This window comes from Apodemus sylvaticus, chromosome 10, assembly GCF_947179515.1.
Source record: "Apodemus sylvaticus chromosome 10, mApoSyl1.1, whole genome shotgun sequence".
NCBI classification, from domain to species: Eukaryota; Metazoa; Chordata; class Mammalia; order Rodentia; family Muridae; genus Apodemus; species Apodemus sylvaticus.
Window position 1 is genome coordinate 99,604,962 of NC_067481.1, and position 20,126 is coordinate 99,625,087.

Sequence of the window (20,126 nt, forward strand, 5' to 3'; positions counted from 1 at the left end):
TAGTTTAGTGTGAACTATGGTGAATTGGTCTCCCTAGCTGCTCTCCTGGAACAGCAGGTTCAAGTCAGGAGAGCCATAAAAACATGCCTTGGCATCCTCAGAGCAGTGTGCGCGCGCGTGTGTGAAAAGACAGGACATTCCTTGTAAACTGTAATGTTGCAACCGGTATCCTGACTTTTCTGAACTTGCTTTTAGCATATTACTTGTGTTTGCCCTGCTTTGTGCCTCAGTTCCCTATGTGTAAAAGGGGGAGAAATCTGTCTTCTGAAAATAACGCGTCCATTGTAAATGTTTTAACTTTTTGACCAAGGCTTCAACCAAGTCCTGCATTTCTAAGGCTTGATGGCTACCCAGTTCTTGTCAGGTTAAAGGTATCCCTTTGAGGTTGAGGACCGGAGAAGAGCTTTGGGAAGTGGGGGAGAGCCACTGTAAAAATGTCGAGATTTTCAGACTTGGTTCACATGGGCGACACTCGAACTTCTGAGAGTGTCTAAATGTAGACAGAAGATGAAGGGACTAAGGCATTCCGGTTTCAATATCCAGCCCGGCCGCCTAGGGTAGCGTCGTCCGAAGGAGATCACCCCCGCAGCCCGGGCCTCTTGGTTGGTCCCACCGTGGCCACTCACGTGAGCGTGGGGGGGGGGGCAAGTCTGGGAAGCGTAGTGCGCAGGCGCATCGGCGGCCGGCCTGGACTTCATTTCCCCTGGAACTGCGGGGCGGGGCGGGACGGGACGGGGGCGGGGCCTAGTCCAGGGCGGCCGGGGGCGGGGGCTGTGGAGAGGTGCCGCGGCGGCGGCGGTGGGTGCGAGTCGGCGCTGCCTGGTCCGGGCCATGTCGGTGTGAGGCACCGCAGCCGTCACCCCCTCCTCTCCGGCTGGCCCGCAGAAACACGCACCATGGGCTCCATCCTGAGTCGCCGCATCGCGGGCGTGGAGGACATCGACATTCAGGCCAACTCGGCCTATCGCTACCCTCCGAAGTCCGGTGAGCTTCCGAGGACGCGGACCGCGGAAGGGGGCTGGAACGGGGACTGGGGACGCCAGGAGGCCCGGGGACCAGACGCGCGAGCGCCCTGCGCCGCCCTGCCCCGGACTCTCCCCCGTGCCCCTTCCCGATACCTGTGGAGTTTGAGGCGTGGCTGCGGCCCCGGCTAGCCCTGCTGGCCGCAGTTGCACCTTGCGCGGCCCTTTTTTAACTGGTGACCTTGGGCCACTCACTTTGCACCGCCTCTGTACGTACTCGTGCTTGGCTTTTCTGGGATCGGGTTGCATTATAGTGAGGACTGTCTCACCCCCAGGGGTCGCCGGCTTTGGAGGCATGAAGACCGGCCCCGGATTGTGGCAACTCATTAGGATTTGGACCCAGATTTTCCTCTTCCGGTGCGAGTGAGGGACCCTGGTGTTTGACCTAGGGAGATGATGGTAGGGGTTCCATTGGAGGACAGACTAATGGCTGGAATGATTAGAGAGGACTACTGACCTTCCCTTCTCGTTCAGGGCAGAGAGTCAGTGGTAGATTATGGGAGCTGGATGGAGGCAGAGTTGGAACCAGCATCAGATGTGGGATCGCAGTGGAGCCTTGTTCCTTTTCTCATTCATATTCATTCTCTCTGTCTCTGTCTCTCTCTCTCTCTCTCTCTCTCTCTCTCTCTCTCTCTCTCTCTGTGTGTGTGTGTGTGTGTGTGTGTGTAAAATAAAGACAGTGTATCATGTAGTCATGTAGCCCAGGATGGCTTAAACTCCTTATGAGAGTGACATTGAGCAAACGTTGGTCCTTCTCTTCTACCCTTCCAGTGCTGAGATTTGAGATGTACACCACTTTGTCCAGTTTTGTGAGGTGCTGAACTCAGGGCACTGTGCATGTTAATCAAGCATTATATTAACTTAGTCACATTCTTAAACCAGGCCTTTTTCTGAGACAAAAGCCCTGTTATATAGCTCTGGCCGGCTTGGTACTCAGTTCTCCAGCCTTAGGCTTCTGGTGCAGAGACTACAGGTGTGTCCTGCTACACGAAGCAATGCCTGGTGCCTTGTCAGCTACATTTACTTCTACACAGTTTCTCAGTTGGGTAGAACCCTGGGCCTTTAGAGCCAGTCTTCTGAGCGCTCAGGGTGATGTTTGTGTGGTCTTCAGGTGTTTTCAGACCAACCCGGTCAGATTTCCTGTGTGGTTCAGAAAAATCTGCTCCCATTAGTTGGACAGGTTGTTAAATATTTCAGGCTCAGCTTCAAGACTTGTTTTACCGTAGGGATCTGCATTTTAAGCTCATTTTCTTTGGTGTTAGATGCCCACTCAAGTTCGAGAAAGTGTTCTGTCAGTGTGAAGATCTGAGAACTCCCAGGAAGAAAGAACAGGAAACTGGCACTATTTAGTGACACTTGTCGGCTAATGGGATGGAATACCATGTCAGTGTAGGGAGGCCTCCTTGCCTGTGTGCATTGCTAGTACAGGCTCCAGAGGTTCCCATGGAGACAAGGACTGGTGTCTGCACCTCGAGACAACAGGTGTTGGTGTTACTCTCCATCTTCTGCTGAGACCTTGGTTAAGTTTGCTTATTTGCATCTCCTCTTCTCTGGAAAGGGTCGTCAATTTAGAGTGCTTAGAACTATGCCAGGTACATAAGAACTCGTCTGCAAATGTTGGCTACTATATATAAAGGTAGCTAGGTGCTGGCCAGACCCTGCCTGGGGTGTATTTGGCAGTGGTGTGACCGATACCAGAAAGCTACCTTCCCTCGACTGCCACCTGAGCACTCTTGATGGCCCTTCACTTAGGCATCTGCATCAAACAGCAGTGCATGGTCTGTGCACACACTGCAGATCCACAGAAGGGGGCATTTCCGATTGCTCAGATGTTCCTCTAACCTGCTGTCCCAGAGCATTCTAGCCAGCATCGGCTGGACAGTACTGGCACAGCAGGTGAGGTCATGGCCCACCTGGGCACTGGGCTGCCATTGCTGTCCAGAGATTTGTTTGTTCCGTGTGTGTGCTTGGCGCTGGCAGTGGCACCGAGAGGAGAGGGCTACTCTGCTTCATACCCTCCTGGGCAGCAATGTGAACAGTGTGTCTGCCTTTGTTCATTGTTCTGTTCTCGTCTTCACTTACCATGGGGTCCTCGGGATCTCACGTAGGAACTGGGGATGAAAGAAACGTGAGGAACACGTGAAGGGTGCTCCCATGAACCGGTCAACTGGACACAGCTCTGTTTTCAGCCTTCTGCTGGTTTTCTTGATTTGAATTTCAAGGAAATTTTTGTTGTTTTCTTTAAAGCTATGTTTATTTAGGTGGTGGACACCTTTAGTCCTAGCTCTTGGGAGACAGAGATAGGAGGATCTCTGTGAAGTTTAGGCCAGCCTGGTGTACAGGGTTGCATAGTGAGAGAGGCTATGTCAAAAAAAATATTGTTTTTATTTTATGCTGTATCCACATGTCCTGTACATGCAATACCTGTGGGAGGGCACTGGACCTTTTAGACAGTTGCTATTCCCATGTCAGTACCGGGAACTAAACTTGGGTCAGTTACAAGAGCAAGAAGTACTCTCAACTGCTGAGCCGTTGTTAGAACCCAAGCAAATTTTTTTAAAGCAATTTTTTATTAGATGTATTCATTTTTTATTTTATATGTGAATGTTTTGTCTACGTATGTGTGTGCACTATATGAATGCTTGGTGCCCATACAGGCTAGAAGAGAGTGTCTTGATCTCTTGGAACTGGAGGGAGCCACCATATGGTGCTAGGAGTTGAACCTGGGTCCTCTGGAAAAGCAAATGTCTTTAACCACTATCTCTCCAGCTCCCATTAGCATCTCATGCTGTGCAGTTTTCTTCCTGGGGAGTTTCATCATGTGCTGTCTGCAGTGAGAACTTGAATCAGCACTACCTGCTTTGCCTTCTTCCCGTTTGTTTTACACTTACCAGCTTTGATGATGTGTAATTTGTGCACCGAGTCGCTGACCCATTGTAAGCATGAGTGGAGTTTTAATAAATGGTAGAGTTGTCCAGTCACACTTGTGACCCTTTTCTCCCTGAGTTCCTTTGTGCGGTGTGTTAGTAGCATGCTCAGTGTTCAGCATTCTGTCTTTGCAGGTTTTCTTTTCTGGATAGTTCACATAAATGGAATTATACAATTTATAGCTGTTGTATGTGTGGCTGGTTTCTTTTGCTCAAAGCTTTCATTTATTTGTTTGTTTGTTTGTTTGTTTGTTTGTTTAGAGACTACACCCATCAAGTTAGCTTGGGATTTGCCATGTAGCCCAGGCTGACTAGAACTCAGGATCTAACTGCTCAGTCTCATTTTCTGGGATAGCTTCCTTCTAGGTGAGGACATTCAAGGGCATGCTGAAGTGCAGCACATTCCAGGCTCCCTAGTGCGCATCTGTGAGCACAAAGATGTTCCTGCCACCGACAGCTATGTCCCCTTCCCTGGTCTCAAATTGTGTGGACCAGACTGGTCTTGAAACTCACTGAGACCTGCCTGCCTTTGCTTCCTAGGTTCTGGAATTAATTTAATTTTATATTTATGTGTGTTTTGTCTACAAGCATGCCTGTGTACCACATGCCTGTCTGGTGTCTGTGGAGGCCAGGAGAGGGTTGCAGATTCTGTGGAAGTCTTCTAGAAGAGCAGCCAGCTCTTAAGTACTTAAAAAAATCTTTTAAACTGATTTGTTTATGTGAATAAGTGTTTTGCTTACATGTATGTGTAAACCACATGAGTGCCCTGGTGACCTTTGAAGTCAGAAGGCGTGTGACCTTTTGGAACTGGAGTTAGAGATTGTCGTGAGCCACTATGTGGTCCTCTGAGGAGCAGCAGTGCTATCAACTGCTGGGCTATCTCTTGAGCTCTTTGAGTTGGACTTTTGTTTTTGATTTCCAACAGAGTTTTACTCTGGAGACCATCTGGCTTGGAATTGAATGTGTTGCCCTTGAGGCCTCTCTCTCATGGACATCCTCCTGCTTCAGCGTCTCTGATCCTCGGACTGTAGATAGGACCCACCACATCTGGCTCAGTTTAACAGTTTTTAATGTGAATAATGCTTTTGGAGTAATAATTAAGAAATCTTTGCGTAGCCTGAGATCACAGATTCTCTTTATTTGGTGGTTGGTGGCGGTAGATTTGTGCATGTCAGTGTGCATGCTTGTAAATGTGTGGAGGTTTCCACCCTAGCCTTCCTCTTCTGCGCTCTGCCTTGTCTATTGGTTGAGGCAGGCACTCTCACTTGAACCCAGAGCTGGCCAGATTTGGCTATTTTAGCTATTCGGTTTGCTGATATACCTTAAACCTTCTGTGTTGGAGTTACGGGTGGGCGCTACGCTCACCCAGCATTTATGTGGATGCTGGGAGTCACGCAAACCCTTGACCCACTGGGACACTTTTCAGTCTACTCCTGTTTTTTCTAGTTTAAGAGTGACATCAGAGAATAACATGCTGCAGTTGGTTCTTTACTTACACCATATAGGTCCTGGGCATTAAACTCAGACCATCAAACATGGCGGCAAGTTGAGCCATGTTGCCACGCCTTCATTTCAGTAAAAGCCTGCTCTCTTCCCTTCAAAGTGTTGCTGTATCTCTGTCAAACCTCAGCTAACCGTAAATGTGAAAGGGTTTATTTCTGTGTGGCATTCTCTCTCTCCGCTTTGTAACTCTTTCCTGGTGTTTCTCAACGGAGTCAATTTTGTCCTCCCACCCCCATGTCCCTACACTTCCTGAGGCTTGTGTTCGTCAATACCTAGAGATAGTTTGTCACAGCTCAGGGTGTGCATTTTTTATTTATCTAATGGATACAATCACAGGACAATCCCCAAAACAGAATTTTGGAGGGTCCAAAGAGATGCTAAGGCTGGGAAAGTCTGGACTACGTAACACTACCAGCAGCACATGGCTGATTGAAAGAGGCTGGATAGGGGCACAGGTTCTCTATTGTGATTCTTTCTTAAAATTACTTGGGATCCTTTATATGTCTGTTGCAGGATATTGATAACACTGTGAGCCCCAGGATTGTATTATTTACTGAAAAAACCAGGGGGATTAAAGGTGTCTGAGACACACCACAGCTAGAAACAGATGCTTTTGGTCATAGTGGGTTTTTGTTTGTTTGTTTGTTTGTTTGTTTTGTTTTTTGGATTTTTGGATTTGATTTTTTGGAGACAGGGTTTCCCTGGCTATCCTGTAACTCACTCTGTAGACCAGGCTGGCCTTGAACTCAGAAATCCGCCTGCCTCTGCCTCCCAGAGTGCTGAGGTTACAGGCGTGCGCCGCCGCCGCCGCCACCACCACCCGGCTGGTTATAGTGTTTTAACATAGCAACAGTAACCGTGAGACACAGGCACAGGGGCAAGAAGGCATAACCACGACTGGACACTGAGGGGTCCTGGCATCAGCTCACCATGTGACCCTGACTGAAAGACTTCCACTTCTGGGCCTCAGTGTCCTCAGACAATTGTGGCCATGTGACAGTGACATTATTCCCCAAGCTGCAAACATTGTGTGGTTACTTAAGTATATAATTGTGACTAGTATTTTCATTAAAATTAACTTGTAAGTAAAGTAGCTTTTACTTTCCCTGGACCAGAGAAGTAAATATCACTTAATCTTTTATAATTATATCACAGTTATTTTTTTGAAAAAGGACAAATTGATAAGATTTTTCAGCAGGTGGGAGGAGAGACAGGGTCTTACCAAGTAACTCGGGCTAGCCTGAAACTCACTCTGTAACCTAGACTGACCTCAAACTAGTGACAACCCTCCTACCTCAGCCTCTAGAGTCCTAGAATTACAGCCATGGATCACCATACCTGGCCCTTGCCGAGAAGACTTAAAGATTTAAATAGATGTAGAGGCAGACATAGCAGCACATGTCTATAATCTTTGGAAGCTAAGGCAGGAGGATAATGATTTTGAGGCGAACCTGTGTTACATGACCTAGCTCAGGGATAAAATACAATTATACATACATACAAAAGAGATAGATTTATCGTGTTCATGGGTATTCAGTGATCAGTGTAGAGATGGCAATTTCCCTAAACTGATGCATAATCCCAGCCGAATCCAGCTGGATTTTTTGTAGAAACTGACAAACTATAAAATTTCTATAGCCATATGTAAAGGTAACTTTTATTCTCCTGTTATAATTATCTCTGCAGCTTACTGCCTCAGTCTGCTGACCTAGTCCTGGAAGCTTCTAGCCCTTCATACACTCATCTAGGCCTAGAATGGTTTCAGTCTCTGAGACTTACTGCTGAGTCAATATGCTCACCTTTCTTAGCTCTTTCTGAGCTCTGGCCAGTTCACCTCAGCCGTTCTGGCTCAAAACTCCTCCGTGCTAACCAATTCAATCTGGCTTCTCTCGGCTTCTCCTGAATTGCTAAAATTGGTCTCAAACTAACTTTGGCAGTATGTTCTAATTTCCTGGTTCCTTCTCATTCTCTGACATGTTCTTTCTTTGCGTGTGTCTAGCTTGTTGGCTTTTGTTCTGCAACCTGTGTCTGACAACTATCCCGGTAAGAACTGCCTTCTGCACCTCTGCCCTGCTCGCTTGCTCTTAAGCAGCTTCCCTTTCCGCTCTCTTCTCCTGAGAGTTGGGCAGATCCTGATCTGTCAAATCTTTCTCTGATTCGTCACTTTGTCTGCCACTCAATTAGAAATCACTTTCAAACCTAGCTGATTCCTTCTACAAACTAACTTTACTTTCATTCCTTGGGATTAATGGTGTCTACTAAGGGTATGTCTCGGCAAGGGCCAGGTATGGTGATCCATGGCTGTAATTCTAGGATTCTGGAGGCTGAGGCAGGAGGGTTGTCACTAGTTTGAGGTCAGTCTAGGTTACAGAGTGAGTTTCAGGCTAGCCCCAGTTACTTGGTAAGACCCTGTCTCTCCTCCCACCTGCTGAAAAATCTTATCAATTTGTCCTTTTTCAAAAAAGATAACTGTGATATAATTATAAAAGATTAAATGATTTGCTTCTCTGGTCCAGGGAAAGTAAAAGCTCCTTTACTTACAAGTTAATTTTAATGAAAATACTAGTCACAATTACATACTTAAGTAACCACGTGCAAGGCGGTGGTGGCACACACCTGTAATCCCAGCACTCTGGGAGGCAGAGGCAGGCAGATTTCTGAGTTTGAGACCAGCCTGGTCTACAGAGTGAGTTCCAGGACAGCCAGGGCTATACAGAGAAACCCTGTCTCCAAAAAACCAAATCCAAAAAAAGCAAAAAAAAAAAAAAAAAAAAAAAAGTAACCACACAATGTTTGCAGCTTGGGGAATAATGTCACTGTCACATGGCCACAATTGTCTGAGGACACTGAGGTCCAGAAGTGGAAGTCTTTCAGTCAGGGTCACATGGTGAGCTGATGCCAGGACCCCTCAGTGTCCAGTCGTGGTTATGCCTTCTTGCCCCTGTGGGCTGTGTCTCACGGTTACTGTTGCTATGTTAAAACACTATGACCAAAAGCAAGGTGAAGAGGAGAGAACTTATTTGGCTTATACTTCCATAGCCTGCCATTGGAGTAGGTCAGAACAGGAACTCAAACGGGGCCAGAGCCCAGAGGCAGGAGCTGATGCAGAGGCAGTGGAGGGTGCTGCTTACTGACTTGCTCCAGCCTGCTTTCTTATAGACTCCAGGACCACAATCCCAGGGATGGCACCACCCACAATGAGCTAGGCCTTCTCCTATAATCACTCTTTTAATCACTTTTAACCAATCTCTTAATCACTAATTAAGAAACTGCCCTATAGACTTGCCTGGCTTAATTGAGGTCTCCCCCCCTCAGATGACTTTAGTTTGTGTCAAGTTGGCATAAAATTAACCAGTACAACCTGCCTGTAAGGGCCCTGGCAGCCACAGCACACCAGCCTTAGGCACCGCAGCTCTTTTCGGTAGGTTCCCTCTGATTTGGCATTTGTATTCAAAGTGACCAGGTCAGGTTTGTAGAGCTGTTGACTTGCTGAAGAGTCCTCCTGTGCTCCCTTTCGGCTGTGGGTGAAGAGAGTAGAGTGACATTACAGTCCTGTGTGTGTCCCTGGGGACGCCCACTTGCCTTCCCTTTTCAGGAAGTGAATCAGACAGCTGAGCTGAGGGGGAGCCCAAGTCTGGGAACTTTTATGCTTAAATGGGAAGTGTGGGGTCTTTGGGACATAGGGATCGGGTTCTATCACAAGTTTCCCCTCTGGCTTCTGTGGAACCCCAGTACATAGGTCCATGTGGTGACAGCAGCTGTGAGGGTGTCCTGAGTTCAGGACCTGCCTGCTCAGAGCCGAACAGCTTGCTTGTCAAGCCCTATCTCACTCCTGTGGGTGTGGAGGCACAGGCCTTGCCCACTTTCTCATACAGCTAAGGGCCAAAGCAGGCGTGATATCATGAAGCACACACTTAAATGACTGGCATGTGGATCTGACTCCCTTAACCTACTATTTGAAGAAACCACAACATACCAGGTCACTCAAAAAAGAACCAGTGGGCCGGGCGGTGGTGGCGCACACCTTTAATCCGAGCACTTGGGAGGCAGAGGCAGGTGGATTTCTGAGTTTGAGGCCAGCCTGATCTATAGAGTGAGTTCCAGCACAGCCAGAGCTACACAGAGAAACCCTGTGGGGTGGGGCGTGGGGTGGGGGGAGAACCAGAGGAGGAGGTGTGAGGCCTGTGAGTTCCTTCGGGTGGCCTGTGAGTTTTATTCATCTCTGTGGCTGAGAAGCTTTCCATGGTATGGGTAGCCATGTTCTCTTTCCCTGTCTCCGTTTACCCAGAGAAGGTTCCTTTTTCATCAGATATGTGGTAGAGCCAAATCCACCTTGTCTTGGATGGGGAAGAGGCCTCTGTAAGAGGCAGAAGCCAAGAACTCTGCCCTGTTGTGTGGGAATGTATGTAGTGCAGTGGGAGGCTCTTGTATGAGGCCTTGGCTTCATCCCTGTCCACCCCCAAAAGTATAAAGCCAAGTGCAGCCTAGCTCCTCGAGTGTCTGAGCGGGAGGCTTGAGCTCATAAATACGAGATCAACTTGGACAGCATATTGAGACTCCTATCTCATATAAATAGAAAAGGCACTTTTTCCAGTGGTGAATTTTGCTCTTGCCTAAAAGGCTCTGCTCATCTCTCTTGCTAGGGTAGTTAAGACTGAGAGCGCATTATTTAGAGGTCACTAGGGACCTGGCTCGACTCGGTCTGTGCAAACAAACTGCTGGAAGAGCTGATTGCTCTGGGGTGAGCTGCTGCCAATGTTTCTATGTTTCTGCTTCTCTCTGGGCCTGCGTTTCCATAAGTGCAGTGGAAACCAGGCTCTAATTCTATCCTGGAGTCTTAGTAGAGAGATTCCCGTGAAGGTGATAGAGAGATGGAGAGAGAGGTGCTCAGGCTCCGGGAGCTGAGAAACACCAGTAAGACAGGGAGGAGGGAGGGAGCTCATACACCCCTCGCCTTGGCTTTGGTACCAGATGAATGAAAATGAAAACATGACCAATACAAGTATGGTGGGGAGGTTTTATTGTACATATAGGGAGAATTGAGTCAGAGGCATCTGGAAAGATCTAGACTGAACTGAAAGTGGGGAGAGAGAGGTAGAGGAGAGAAGGTCAGAAGCCAGAACAGAGGACCTAGAGAACCAGGCCTAATAGCTTGGCTGTGCAGGAGTCAGAAGCTGGGGAAGGAAAGCCAAGCCCAGGGTTAAGGAAGTCTTCAGGGCGGGAGGTGAGGGCGAGGGTGAGAATCAGTTGTTCTGAGTTTCTTTGGGATCTGACACTTGCTTCTGGCTTGTTTTGTTACTTGGGGAATTGGTTGTTTATCTTCATACCCTTGATGCATCCTACTGGCCTTTGCATAGAAAACTGCAGAGTTATTCCACTTGCCAGCCACCCAGCCATGCCATGCCCTCAGCCGCCTGCAGTGCCATCCCGCATGTGATGGGAACCGCCACCAGATAAGAGCTATCTAAGCTAAGGCTGTGGAGACACAGGAGCTGGAATCTTTCTTAATCACTCCTGTGCTTAGCTTGATTTCCGTTGTTCTCCTTCCTCCATGCTGGGAGTGGGGAGCTACAGGCAGCCCATCAGGCAAACAGAGGCTGGGAAACATTGCCACAAGTGTCTTCACTGGCCTGTCCTCGGGGTGTCCTGAGTGAGGTAAGGTCCTGGCTGGGCCTGACATCCCTAGTCTGCAGATGAGCCAAGATTCCAGCTAGGGTTGACTGCCCTTGTCACACCAGCCCAGTCAGTACCCCTTCCTGTGCCAGGTTACGTAAGAGTTTGAGCCCTAGAGACTGGGGAGCTTCTTGCGGAGCAGAGAGAGTGCTCGTCTATGCACATGTATAGACAGACACGGTCCAGGGTTCAGAGAACAGATGACTGGGGCGAGTGGACCTGCCCATGAGCACGGGCAAGCGGTGGGGCAGCTGCCTCCCTGCCTCCCACTTGGCAGGAGGCCTGGGGGAGCTTCCCTGAGAGCAGCATTCTTTGAGGGCCTATGATGTCCTGACCCTGCAGGTTGCCTCAGTTGCATCATAGAGCTTGTTTAGGGGCAGTGTGTCAGCACTTTGTGAACTGGTGCAGTCAGTGTCCTTTCTCATGCATGGCAGGCATTCTTTCTGCCATTCTTGCTCCTTCCCTAGAGTGGGGTAATGATGGAAACCACCCAGAAGCTTACATTCCCTCATTGTTCCCAAGGAGCTGCTCTGTTTCTTAGGGTTTGCACACTAAGAGGCTTTGTCATGGCATTTTGCTTGATGTGGTTGAAGGACAAGGGCACAGGGGGCTAGGAAGGGCATTTTATTGGCTGTATGGCCTGAGCTTACGACTGCCCTGTGTGCTCAGTTTCCTCTGTAATCAATTGGAAACAACATTCTCTGCCTTCCTTCATTTGGTGTGTGCTGGCCTCTAACTTCATAGGCCATCATGATTCAGAGTCATGCAGGGAGGCCTTGTCAGTAAGCAGCCTCTAGGTGGTTGAGGTTGACCTCACTTGAGAGCCCAAAGCAGGCACAGTCTGTTGGGCAGGAGGAGGGCAAAGTAGATGGGTGGGAGGGGCTGCATAGGGCCAGGTACAGTGATATTTGTTACGCTAGGGGTACCTGAAATGTAAGGGAAAGGGAAGTGAACTGGTTGGACCCTTTGAATCAGGAGCCTGCATTCCTGGGACATGTAGGTCTGGAGTAAGTAGAGGTGAGAGCACCCCACACTCAGATGCAGGAGAGACTATGGGATGTCCGGGGTGCTGAGAAAGGCCTTCTGAGCAAGAGACCTTAGCCCAGGTCTGTTCAGGGGCTTGGTTGCAAATGCTTAAGGGTTTAGACTAGCAGTTCTCAACCAGTGGGTCTTAAAAATCCCTTTGTGTGTTGAATGTTTCTATTACAGGGGTCCTAATATTAGATATCCTACAGATTAAATATCTACATTACAGTTATGAGGTAGCCACAAAAATACTTTTATGTTTGTGGTCACCATAACATGGGGGATTGTATTAAACATTGCAAGGTTAGGAAGGTTGAGAACCATGGGCCTAGACTAAGAGCCTCTTTCCTAATCCCAGATCTTCTCAGATAAATTAGATTAAAACATGAATGAGTGGGTGAGAATTAGCAGTACAGTTGCAGAATGCATGGGCTTCTGTCTCTCACCTCCATGCTCCTTTGACTTCCTCTGAGGTTTGTCAACAGGTTTCCTGCTGATCCTTCCAGATCTTTGTCCTCAGCACACTTCAGATTGGTCTTTCCTTTCCTTCTTGTCTCTGAGTGGATGTTGCTCAGTCTTTCTGATCTCCTGTTAGGGCTCCGGGCTTTGCCCCTCATTCTCACTCTTTTGTTCTTTTAAAAATTTTTTAAGGTTTCCTTCCACCCCCAGACAGGGTTTCTCTGCGTAGCCCTGGTTATCTTGGAACCCCACTCTTTAGAGCAGGCTTGCTTTGAACTCGAGATCCTCCTGCCTCTGTCTCCTGACTGCTGAGGTTTAAGGTGTTCACCACCAGGTGGCGGTAGTGAGCGCCTTATTTTCTTCATTACATTTTTTTTTAAATCCTTTTTTTTTTTTTTAAGATTTTATTTATTTCATGTATGTGAGTACACTGTCGCTGTCTTCAGACACACCAGAAGAGGACATCAGATTCCATTACAGATGGTTGTAAGCCACCATGTGGTTGCTGGGAATTGAACTCAGGGCCTGTGGAAGATCAGTCAGTGCTCTTAACCGCTGAGCCATCTCTCCAGCTCCCTCTTCATTACATTTTATTCGTCCATTTGTGTATATAAGTGTGTGCACATTCAGGGGTAACAGGCAAAGGAGTCCTTCTACCATGTGAGACCTGAAAGTAGACTCCAGTCATCAGGCTCTGTGGCAAGTGGCTTTATCCATCCACCCTGTGTCAGGTCCAAAGGAAACTCCTATTTTCCATAAATTCCAAAAGACAGGAGGGACAAGTGGCTATCTGTGGGCCAGTTAGCATACCAAAGCGCATGCTGGCCGCAGGCCCCTCAGGGCCACAGCCTGTTCCTAGCTCTTCTCACCTCCACTCCTGCAGCTGGTCTTTGCCTCTTTGTGGGCTCTTCTTCCTCCCTTTATCAGCTCCCTAGTCTCACGTGTCACTAAATAGAGGAAGAATGATAGAGGGAGGGGAGTATCCCTGAATTTATTTTTTCCTTTTGTTTCTCTGAGCACAGCTACTAATGAACTGCAGCCAAGCCCCTTGAGCAACCAACAGCTGCCCACCATACTTGTGGGGCTGTAGCATTGATATACCCGCTGAAAAGTTCCCACAATTCCAAGCATCATATAATCGCAGAAACTATCTGCTGTGAGCAAAACTAAGCCCCTTCTAAAGCATGAGGCAAATCATAGTCCCCTGCTTTGAAGCAGTCCCATATCCCTCACACCTGGATTAAAATGAAAACACTTTCCTGTAATATTTTTAAACAAGCAAAAATCCCAGAATTCCCATTACATTCATTGCTTTCTAAGCTATTAATTGTGCTGTGTCTATCAGGAAACTATAAACAGATACATTTTCAGTGAAATAAGCACTTTTTGGGTCAGTGACCAAGGTTTTCAGGAGACCTTCTGCTTCTGAACTTCTGCTCAGTTCTAATCTTTATCTGTTTTGATGGTATCCACAACTTTTCATTTCTTGTGAAAATATAAGCAAATCTATATCCCCAATGCAAAATTTTGGCTGTCTTCCCTTCTGATGCTAATACATCCTTACAGAATATAGACTGATTTAATTTCAGTTTTTCCTATGACCCAGTCTATGTCTCTGGGCTGCTACTGATCCTTTCTCATTAATATTCAGAAAATTTGAAGTTAGCAGAGCACTATTTAGTCTATCCCTGGGAGTCTTCATTCTTCCTTTTTGTTTTATAAGCATTTTCTTTAAGTTGTGATTAAATCTTTCTATAACTGCTTGTAATTTCTTGGCCAGCAAGAGCCAATTGGCTTGTACTTTTTGTTATGAGGCCTCGAGCTCTCCCTGCCCCCTCCCCCCCATTTTGTTTTCTGATGGCAAGAAATTGCCTTGAAGATCTCTTTTGGATCTGCACTCCTGAACCCAATGGTGGCATTTACATCACATACAGACCCCAGGAAGCCAAGCTGTTCATTCTGTTTGAGATTTAGGGAAACCATTGCCTGTAGAAATGGGTAGTTCACTTTTGTGGCTGAGTCATAGTCTCTTTGCAAATGACTGTATTTCCTGCAATTGAAATACCGGGCATTTTGATATTGGAGACCCCTAGCCATAACTATTGTATTAACATGGTACACATTAGAACCAGTATTGGTCATATCTCTTATCCATTCATACGTAGGCACTGCCTGTGCCTTTAATGGTCTAATAACTTTTTTACATACAATATTCAAATTTTCAGCCACCAAGGTCTCTATCAACACCTGCCTTGTATCAAGGTCTGATACAGCTTTGTTCACAGCTAAGACTAATCTTTGTTTAAAAAAGAAAAATTAGTGAAGACTTCTCTAGAGCTTTGTATAATCTATAAGCAAGGTAGACTTTTTCTAGAGCTCCTCAACTTTGTCCCAAGCTCTTAAAGCCACTAAGTGATGTTGTTCTATAGTAACATCATCAAATCAGATCAATTCTTGAATGTCAAAGGTACCTCCTTTACCTAGCAACTGGTCTTTGACTGTATTCATTCCTCTCACTCTCTTTCACTGTTCAATATTCATGGCTTCTTCCCTCCGCCATATTAACCATTGCAAGTGACTTAAGACTAGTCATATCCCTTCCAGTCTTGGGGAATAATTCTATTTTGAATAAAAAGTGAGTGCATCCCATATGAAATCACAGCCTCCTTAAACCAGCTTAGTGCTATCATTTCTATAGAACTCCATCCTGTCTCATCGTAACCTTGTTCCCCACCATTAGTAGGCATTGCTGTAGGAATCCTGGGAAACCTGATGGCAGTGGGTAACCAGGCTGCCTCTCCTCCCACTGTGGCAGCACAGCTGGTTCTAGATTAACCCTTTCTCTCAACACGAGCAGTTTCATCAGATTGTCACTGGGACTGAGCCCTCTTGTTCTCTTCTCTGGTGCTCCTCATTTCCCAAGAAGTTCCACCTCCACCTGCAGCCTCTCCAGGTGCACTCTGTAGACCAGGCTGGCCTCGAACTCAGAAATCTGCCTGCCTCTGCCTCCCAAGTACTGGGATTACAGGCGTGCGCCACCACCGCCCAGCTTTTTTTTTTTTTTTAAGATTTATTTATTTATTTTTATTATGTGAATATATCATACCATTGCTCTCGCTCTCTCTCTCTGTCTCTCTCTCTTTTGGCTTTTTGGTTTTGGTTTTTTTGAGACAGTGTTTCTCTGTGTAGCCCTGGCTGTCCTGGAACTCACTCTATATACCAGGCTGGCCTCAAACTCAGAAATCCGCCTGCCTCTGCCTCCCAGAGTGCTGGGATTACAGGCGTGTGCCACCACCGCCCGGCTCCCTCAAGGATTCTTAAGACTGTTAAGCACATTTGTTGGAGGCCAGCCTGGTCTACAGAGCAAGGTCTAGGATATCCAGGATACATAGAAAAATGCTGTCTTGAAAAGTTACAAAAAAAAAAACAACCCCACAAAAAAACAAACAAAAAACCCAAAACAACAACAAAAACAAAAACAAAAAACAAAAAAAAAAAGGAAAGAAAGAAAATAAAATAAAAAGAATATGTTTTTTCTTTTTTTTCTTTTTTTTTTCTTTTGGAATTATTTATTGTGCATATATGTGGACACACCAGAAGAGGGCATCGAATGGTTGTGAGCCACCATGTGGTTGCTGGGAATTGAACTCAGGACCTCTGGAAGAGCAGTCAGTGCTCTTAACCGCCAAGCCATCTCTCCAGCCCATGTTTTTCAATTTAGGTCCTGATAAAGAGAATTTAACAGCATACAGAAATGCTCAGGAATCTGGGGGTCATCTGGAGACCTTGCGCCTGAGGGCTGGCTTGCATATGTCCTACTGGTTACTATGGTTTCCTTACTCCTTGCCACAGGACCTTTCCATGGGCTGTCTGCTCAGATGTGCTTAAGTGTAGCATCTGCCTTACCCAGGGTCTTGGAAATCATACTCCACCACTTCCACAAGAGCTCCCAACATGCGCTCAACACTTTCTGTTTTCTCTAGTGTTCTAGTAGAGGCGAGAGCCCTTGAAACTGTCTTGGAGTCTGGCTTCACAATGTGATTGTGTCTTAAAGGACGTGTGGGTGTCTCTGCCGGATCTTGGGTCTTGCCTGGGCTTTGAGGCAGCCAGCTTCTGTGCTTATTGAACCTTCTCTCAAGCCTTCCCTCCAGACTGAGGCTCCTCTGTATGGAGTGCCCAGGTGGACAGGCACGCCATGGAACTTAGGGTCACATGTGCTGTCAGGAGGCTTCCTTGCATCCAGTGCCCCTTGCATCTCTGGCTGCCCAGCTAGTGCAGTGCCAGCGCATCAAAGGAGTCTTAGCACAGGCGAGTCTCCTATGAGCCGTACATTCGATGCACTGTATATGTGAGGGCACACTAGGCTGTCTTGCAGCTGCTAATCAAAGTACCACTCGGCTGCTGCATGGTTCAGACTCACGGTTAGATGGATAGAGAAGCTAAGGCCCAGACATGGTCAGAAACCACCTGTGCCTTAGGGTCCTCTCCCCGGGAGTGCTCGTATGTACCACCAGGGCTGCGTGTGGCTGCAGGTGGTTTGGGAGGATGCTCTTGTGCTTGTCTTTGTGGCAGTCATTCTCATTATTGACGTGAAACCACGATGTTACGCATTCACTGCAGACAGAGCCAGGCCTTTGGTCTTTCTCTCGGACTTCATGTGGATTTCTCTTGTCGCCTTCTCAGCATGTCTTTTGAGACATGTTTGTTCTCACAGCTTGTGTTGTGTGTCTCTCCAAACAAGATATAGTAGCACATGCAGCATTCTCTTCTGACCTTACTAGCACATACAATTCTACACACATGTAAGTCCTTCTGCTCCACTCCTCCCCCTTGTGAGTGTGTGTGTGTGTGTGTGTGTGTGTGTGTGTGTGGTGTGTACAGGTCTTTTATGGAGTACTGTGAAGCAATCTATAAAACTCATGGTTTAAACTAGCTGTTCACATTATTCTTTTTGTTTGGCCACAGTTGATTGTCTGGTGCACATAACAGGTTAGTGTTAGGGTTGAGGTTAGGCCCTGCCAGCTGCCCCTGTAGTCATGAACAGCTGGTTCTGGCTCCTACCCTGGGTAACAGCTGTCTGGCATTATCTCCTAGAACCTGGCCTGCCTTCCTGGCCTTGTCTGATCCTACGACCACTGGGGCTGTAATTCTCAGGGAAGTCACAGATTCATGTTGAGTGTTCCTGGTTGCCTGAAAGGCCCAGATTCCCACCAGGACCCTAAGAAGAACTTTCTTGGGCTTAGGAACCCAGAAGTTCCTGATTCTCATGAAGCAGATAGATGTAGTCTCAACAGACCTAACCTTCGTGGGCCCATGGTTACCTGGGCTTCAGCTTAGGTCCCCTGTACTGGAGAGTACTGGGTATGGTAGTTGGGATGCTTGGAAGAGGCCTGGCTTCTGCTTGTCTTCAGGGGTGTAGGTGCTTAATTCTTTCAACATCTGAAGCATTTCGACTTTTTTTTCTCAGAGGAGAAATGCAAGTTTAGTGTTTTAACTTTTTTAATTTTAATATATAGTTACCCTATATTAAGTGTATGAGTGTTTTTTCTACATGTATGTATGTATTTGTATATGTATGTATACCACATGTGTGCATGCATGATGCACACAGAGGCTAATAAAGAGGGCAGCCATGCCTCCTGCCCTGTAAGTTTAGGGTTTTAAGTGCTCTGAGGTTGATGTGGAAACCACGTCAGTTTTAGTACTCCTGAGAAAGAATCTAGACCAACATCAAATTTTAAACTTTGGCCGGGAGGTGGTGGCGCATGCCTGTAATCCCAGCATTCTGGGAGGCAGAGGCAGGCGGATTTCTGAGTTTGAGGCCAGCCTGGTCTACAGAATGAGTTCCAGGACAGCCAGGGCTATACAGAGAAACCCTGTCTCGATAAAAACCAAATCCAAAAAACCAAAAAAACCAAAAAAAAAAAAAAAATTAAATTTTGATCATTGCTGGTATTAAAAGATTTCTGGGGCTCAGATTTGGGAGGTAGGGTACAGATAGTGTGGGGCCGAGAATTGTGTAGGGATGTGTGGAGAAGTTAGGGAAACTAACCTTTAACCTTGCACTGCTGGGTGTTCTGGATGGCGGGAGTCAGGATCGTGCCGGGCTGGGCTCCCATTGAAGGCATCAAGGAGAACCCTTCTTTGTTCTTAGCTCTGGAGGCTCCGGTCCTGGGCACACCTGATCTGGTAGCTGCTTCCCTCCAGTCCGGGTCTGAAGCTTCACCCACTTTCTCCCCTCTGGGTGCATCTATATCTAGGCCTCTCTCTGGAGGCCTAACATGCGTCATCACTGGATTTGGGGTTTCCCTAGTCCACTTGGATTTCATCATGATAAATCACGCCAACAAAGACCCTAACTATTTCAGGGTACAGGGTAGCTAGGGACATGGTTTGCCTGACTCCTGAGGGCAGTGACGTTCAAAACCAGAACTCATCTGTGACTAGGGAGAGGCCAGTGGTGTGCAGAAGACTGAGCCACTTAGATAAAACCTTTGGGGACTTCTTGGCTGTTCCCACAGAGCTATGCTGAGCACCATGTTCTACGAACAAACATGTTTCCTTTTTTAAGCAGGAAACTACTTTGCTTCGCACTTTTTCATGGGAGGAGAGAAGTTTGACACCCCCCACCCTGAAGGTTACCTCTTTGGAGAGAACATGGACCTGAACTTCCTGGGCAGTCGCCCGGTCCAGGTGGGTCTTGGTGGGTGGCACTTGTGGCTGAGGTGAGTTGTGGGAAGGCTGTCTCTGCCCAGCTGTGAGGACGAGCAGGCACCAAGTTACCCAGGACGGGACAGCGCGCAGCAGCAGAGCAGAGCGGGCCGAGGCCATGTGACTTGGACTGTGCCCTGGTGCGGCCTCTGAGAAACCAGAGTCAGCGTCGGGTCGCTGAGGGACAGAGCGGCCATTATTGAGCTGATGCAGCTAGGGTACACAAGTTAGAGATTTCATTCTAGGCCTTTTGTGTGAGCAGAAAGAGCAGCCAGATTCTGTAGAACGGTGAGAAAGAGCCACGATCCCACAGGGAATATGCGTGCCTAGAGCACTTCAATAGCTGGTAGAAATACACACATTCAAGCATCTGCCCCTTCCTTCAGTACACACTTGGCAACTAGTGTATGGCTAGTGCTCTCCAGTAGCAGCTGCAGAGGGAGCTCAGACCTTTCCCCATTTCTGAGATGGTAAGCATCAGAACGAAGAAAATATAGGATGAGCAGTTCAAAGAAAAAGAAAAAGGAAGAACAGAAGAACAAACAAAAAACAACAGGGAGAGTCCCACTCAAGAGTCTCTGGCTGAGCCGAGCTGTGCAGGATGGGGAGGAGCTGGTGTGGGCTATCCCAGGCTCCCCTCCCAGCATGCAGCAAGTCTGCAAGCCAGTTGTAGGGAAGTGAAAGAGGTGAGAGGGTGTATTAGTCAGGGTTCTCTAGAGTAACAAGTAAGTGTGTGTGTGTGTGTGTGTGTGTGTGTGTGTGTGATTTATTAGAATGACTTACAGGTTGCAGTCTGGCTAATCCA

At 47.4% G+C, this 20,126-nt stretch overlaps 1 protein-coding gene across 8 annotated transcripts in view; it reads left to right on the plus strand.

The window, feature by feature from the left end:
- The first annotated feature begins 754 nt into the window (after positions 1–754).
- Positions 755–20,126, plus strand: part of Mgrn1 (mahogunin ring finger 1) — a 49,841-nt gene continuing 30,469 nt past the window's right edge. For 4 of the 8 annotated variants that reach the window (XM_052196314.1, XM_052196316.1, XM_052196318.1 and 1 more), the window contains exons 1-2: positions 755–984; positions 19,182–19,303. In XM_052196314.1, the coding sequence (XP_052052274.1) occupies positions 897–984; positions 19,182–19,303 (210 nt within the window). In that variant the 5' untranslated portion in view covers positions 755–896. The remainder of the gene's footprint in view (positions 985–19,181; positions 19,304–20,126) is intronic. The other 4 variants (XM_052196315.1, XM_052196317.1, XM_052196319.1 and 1 more) reach the window with 1 other exon arrangement.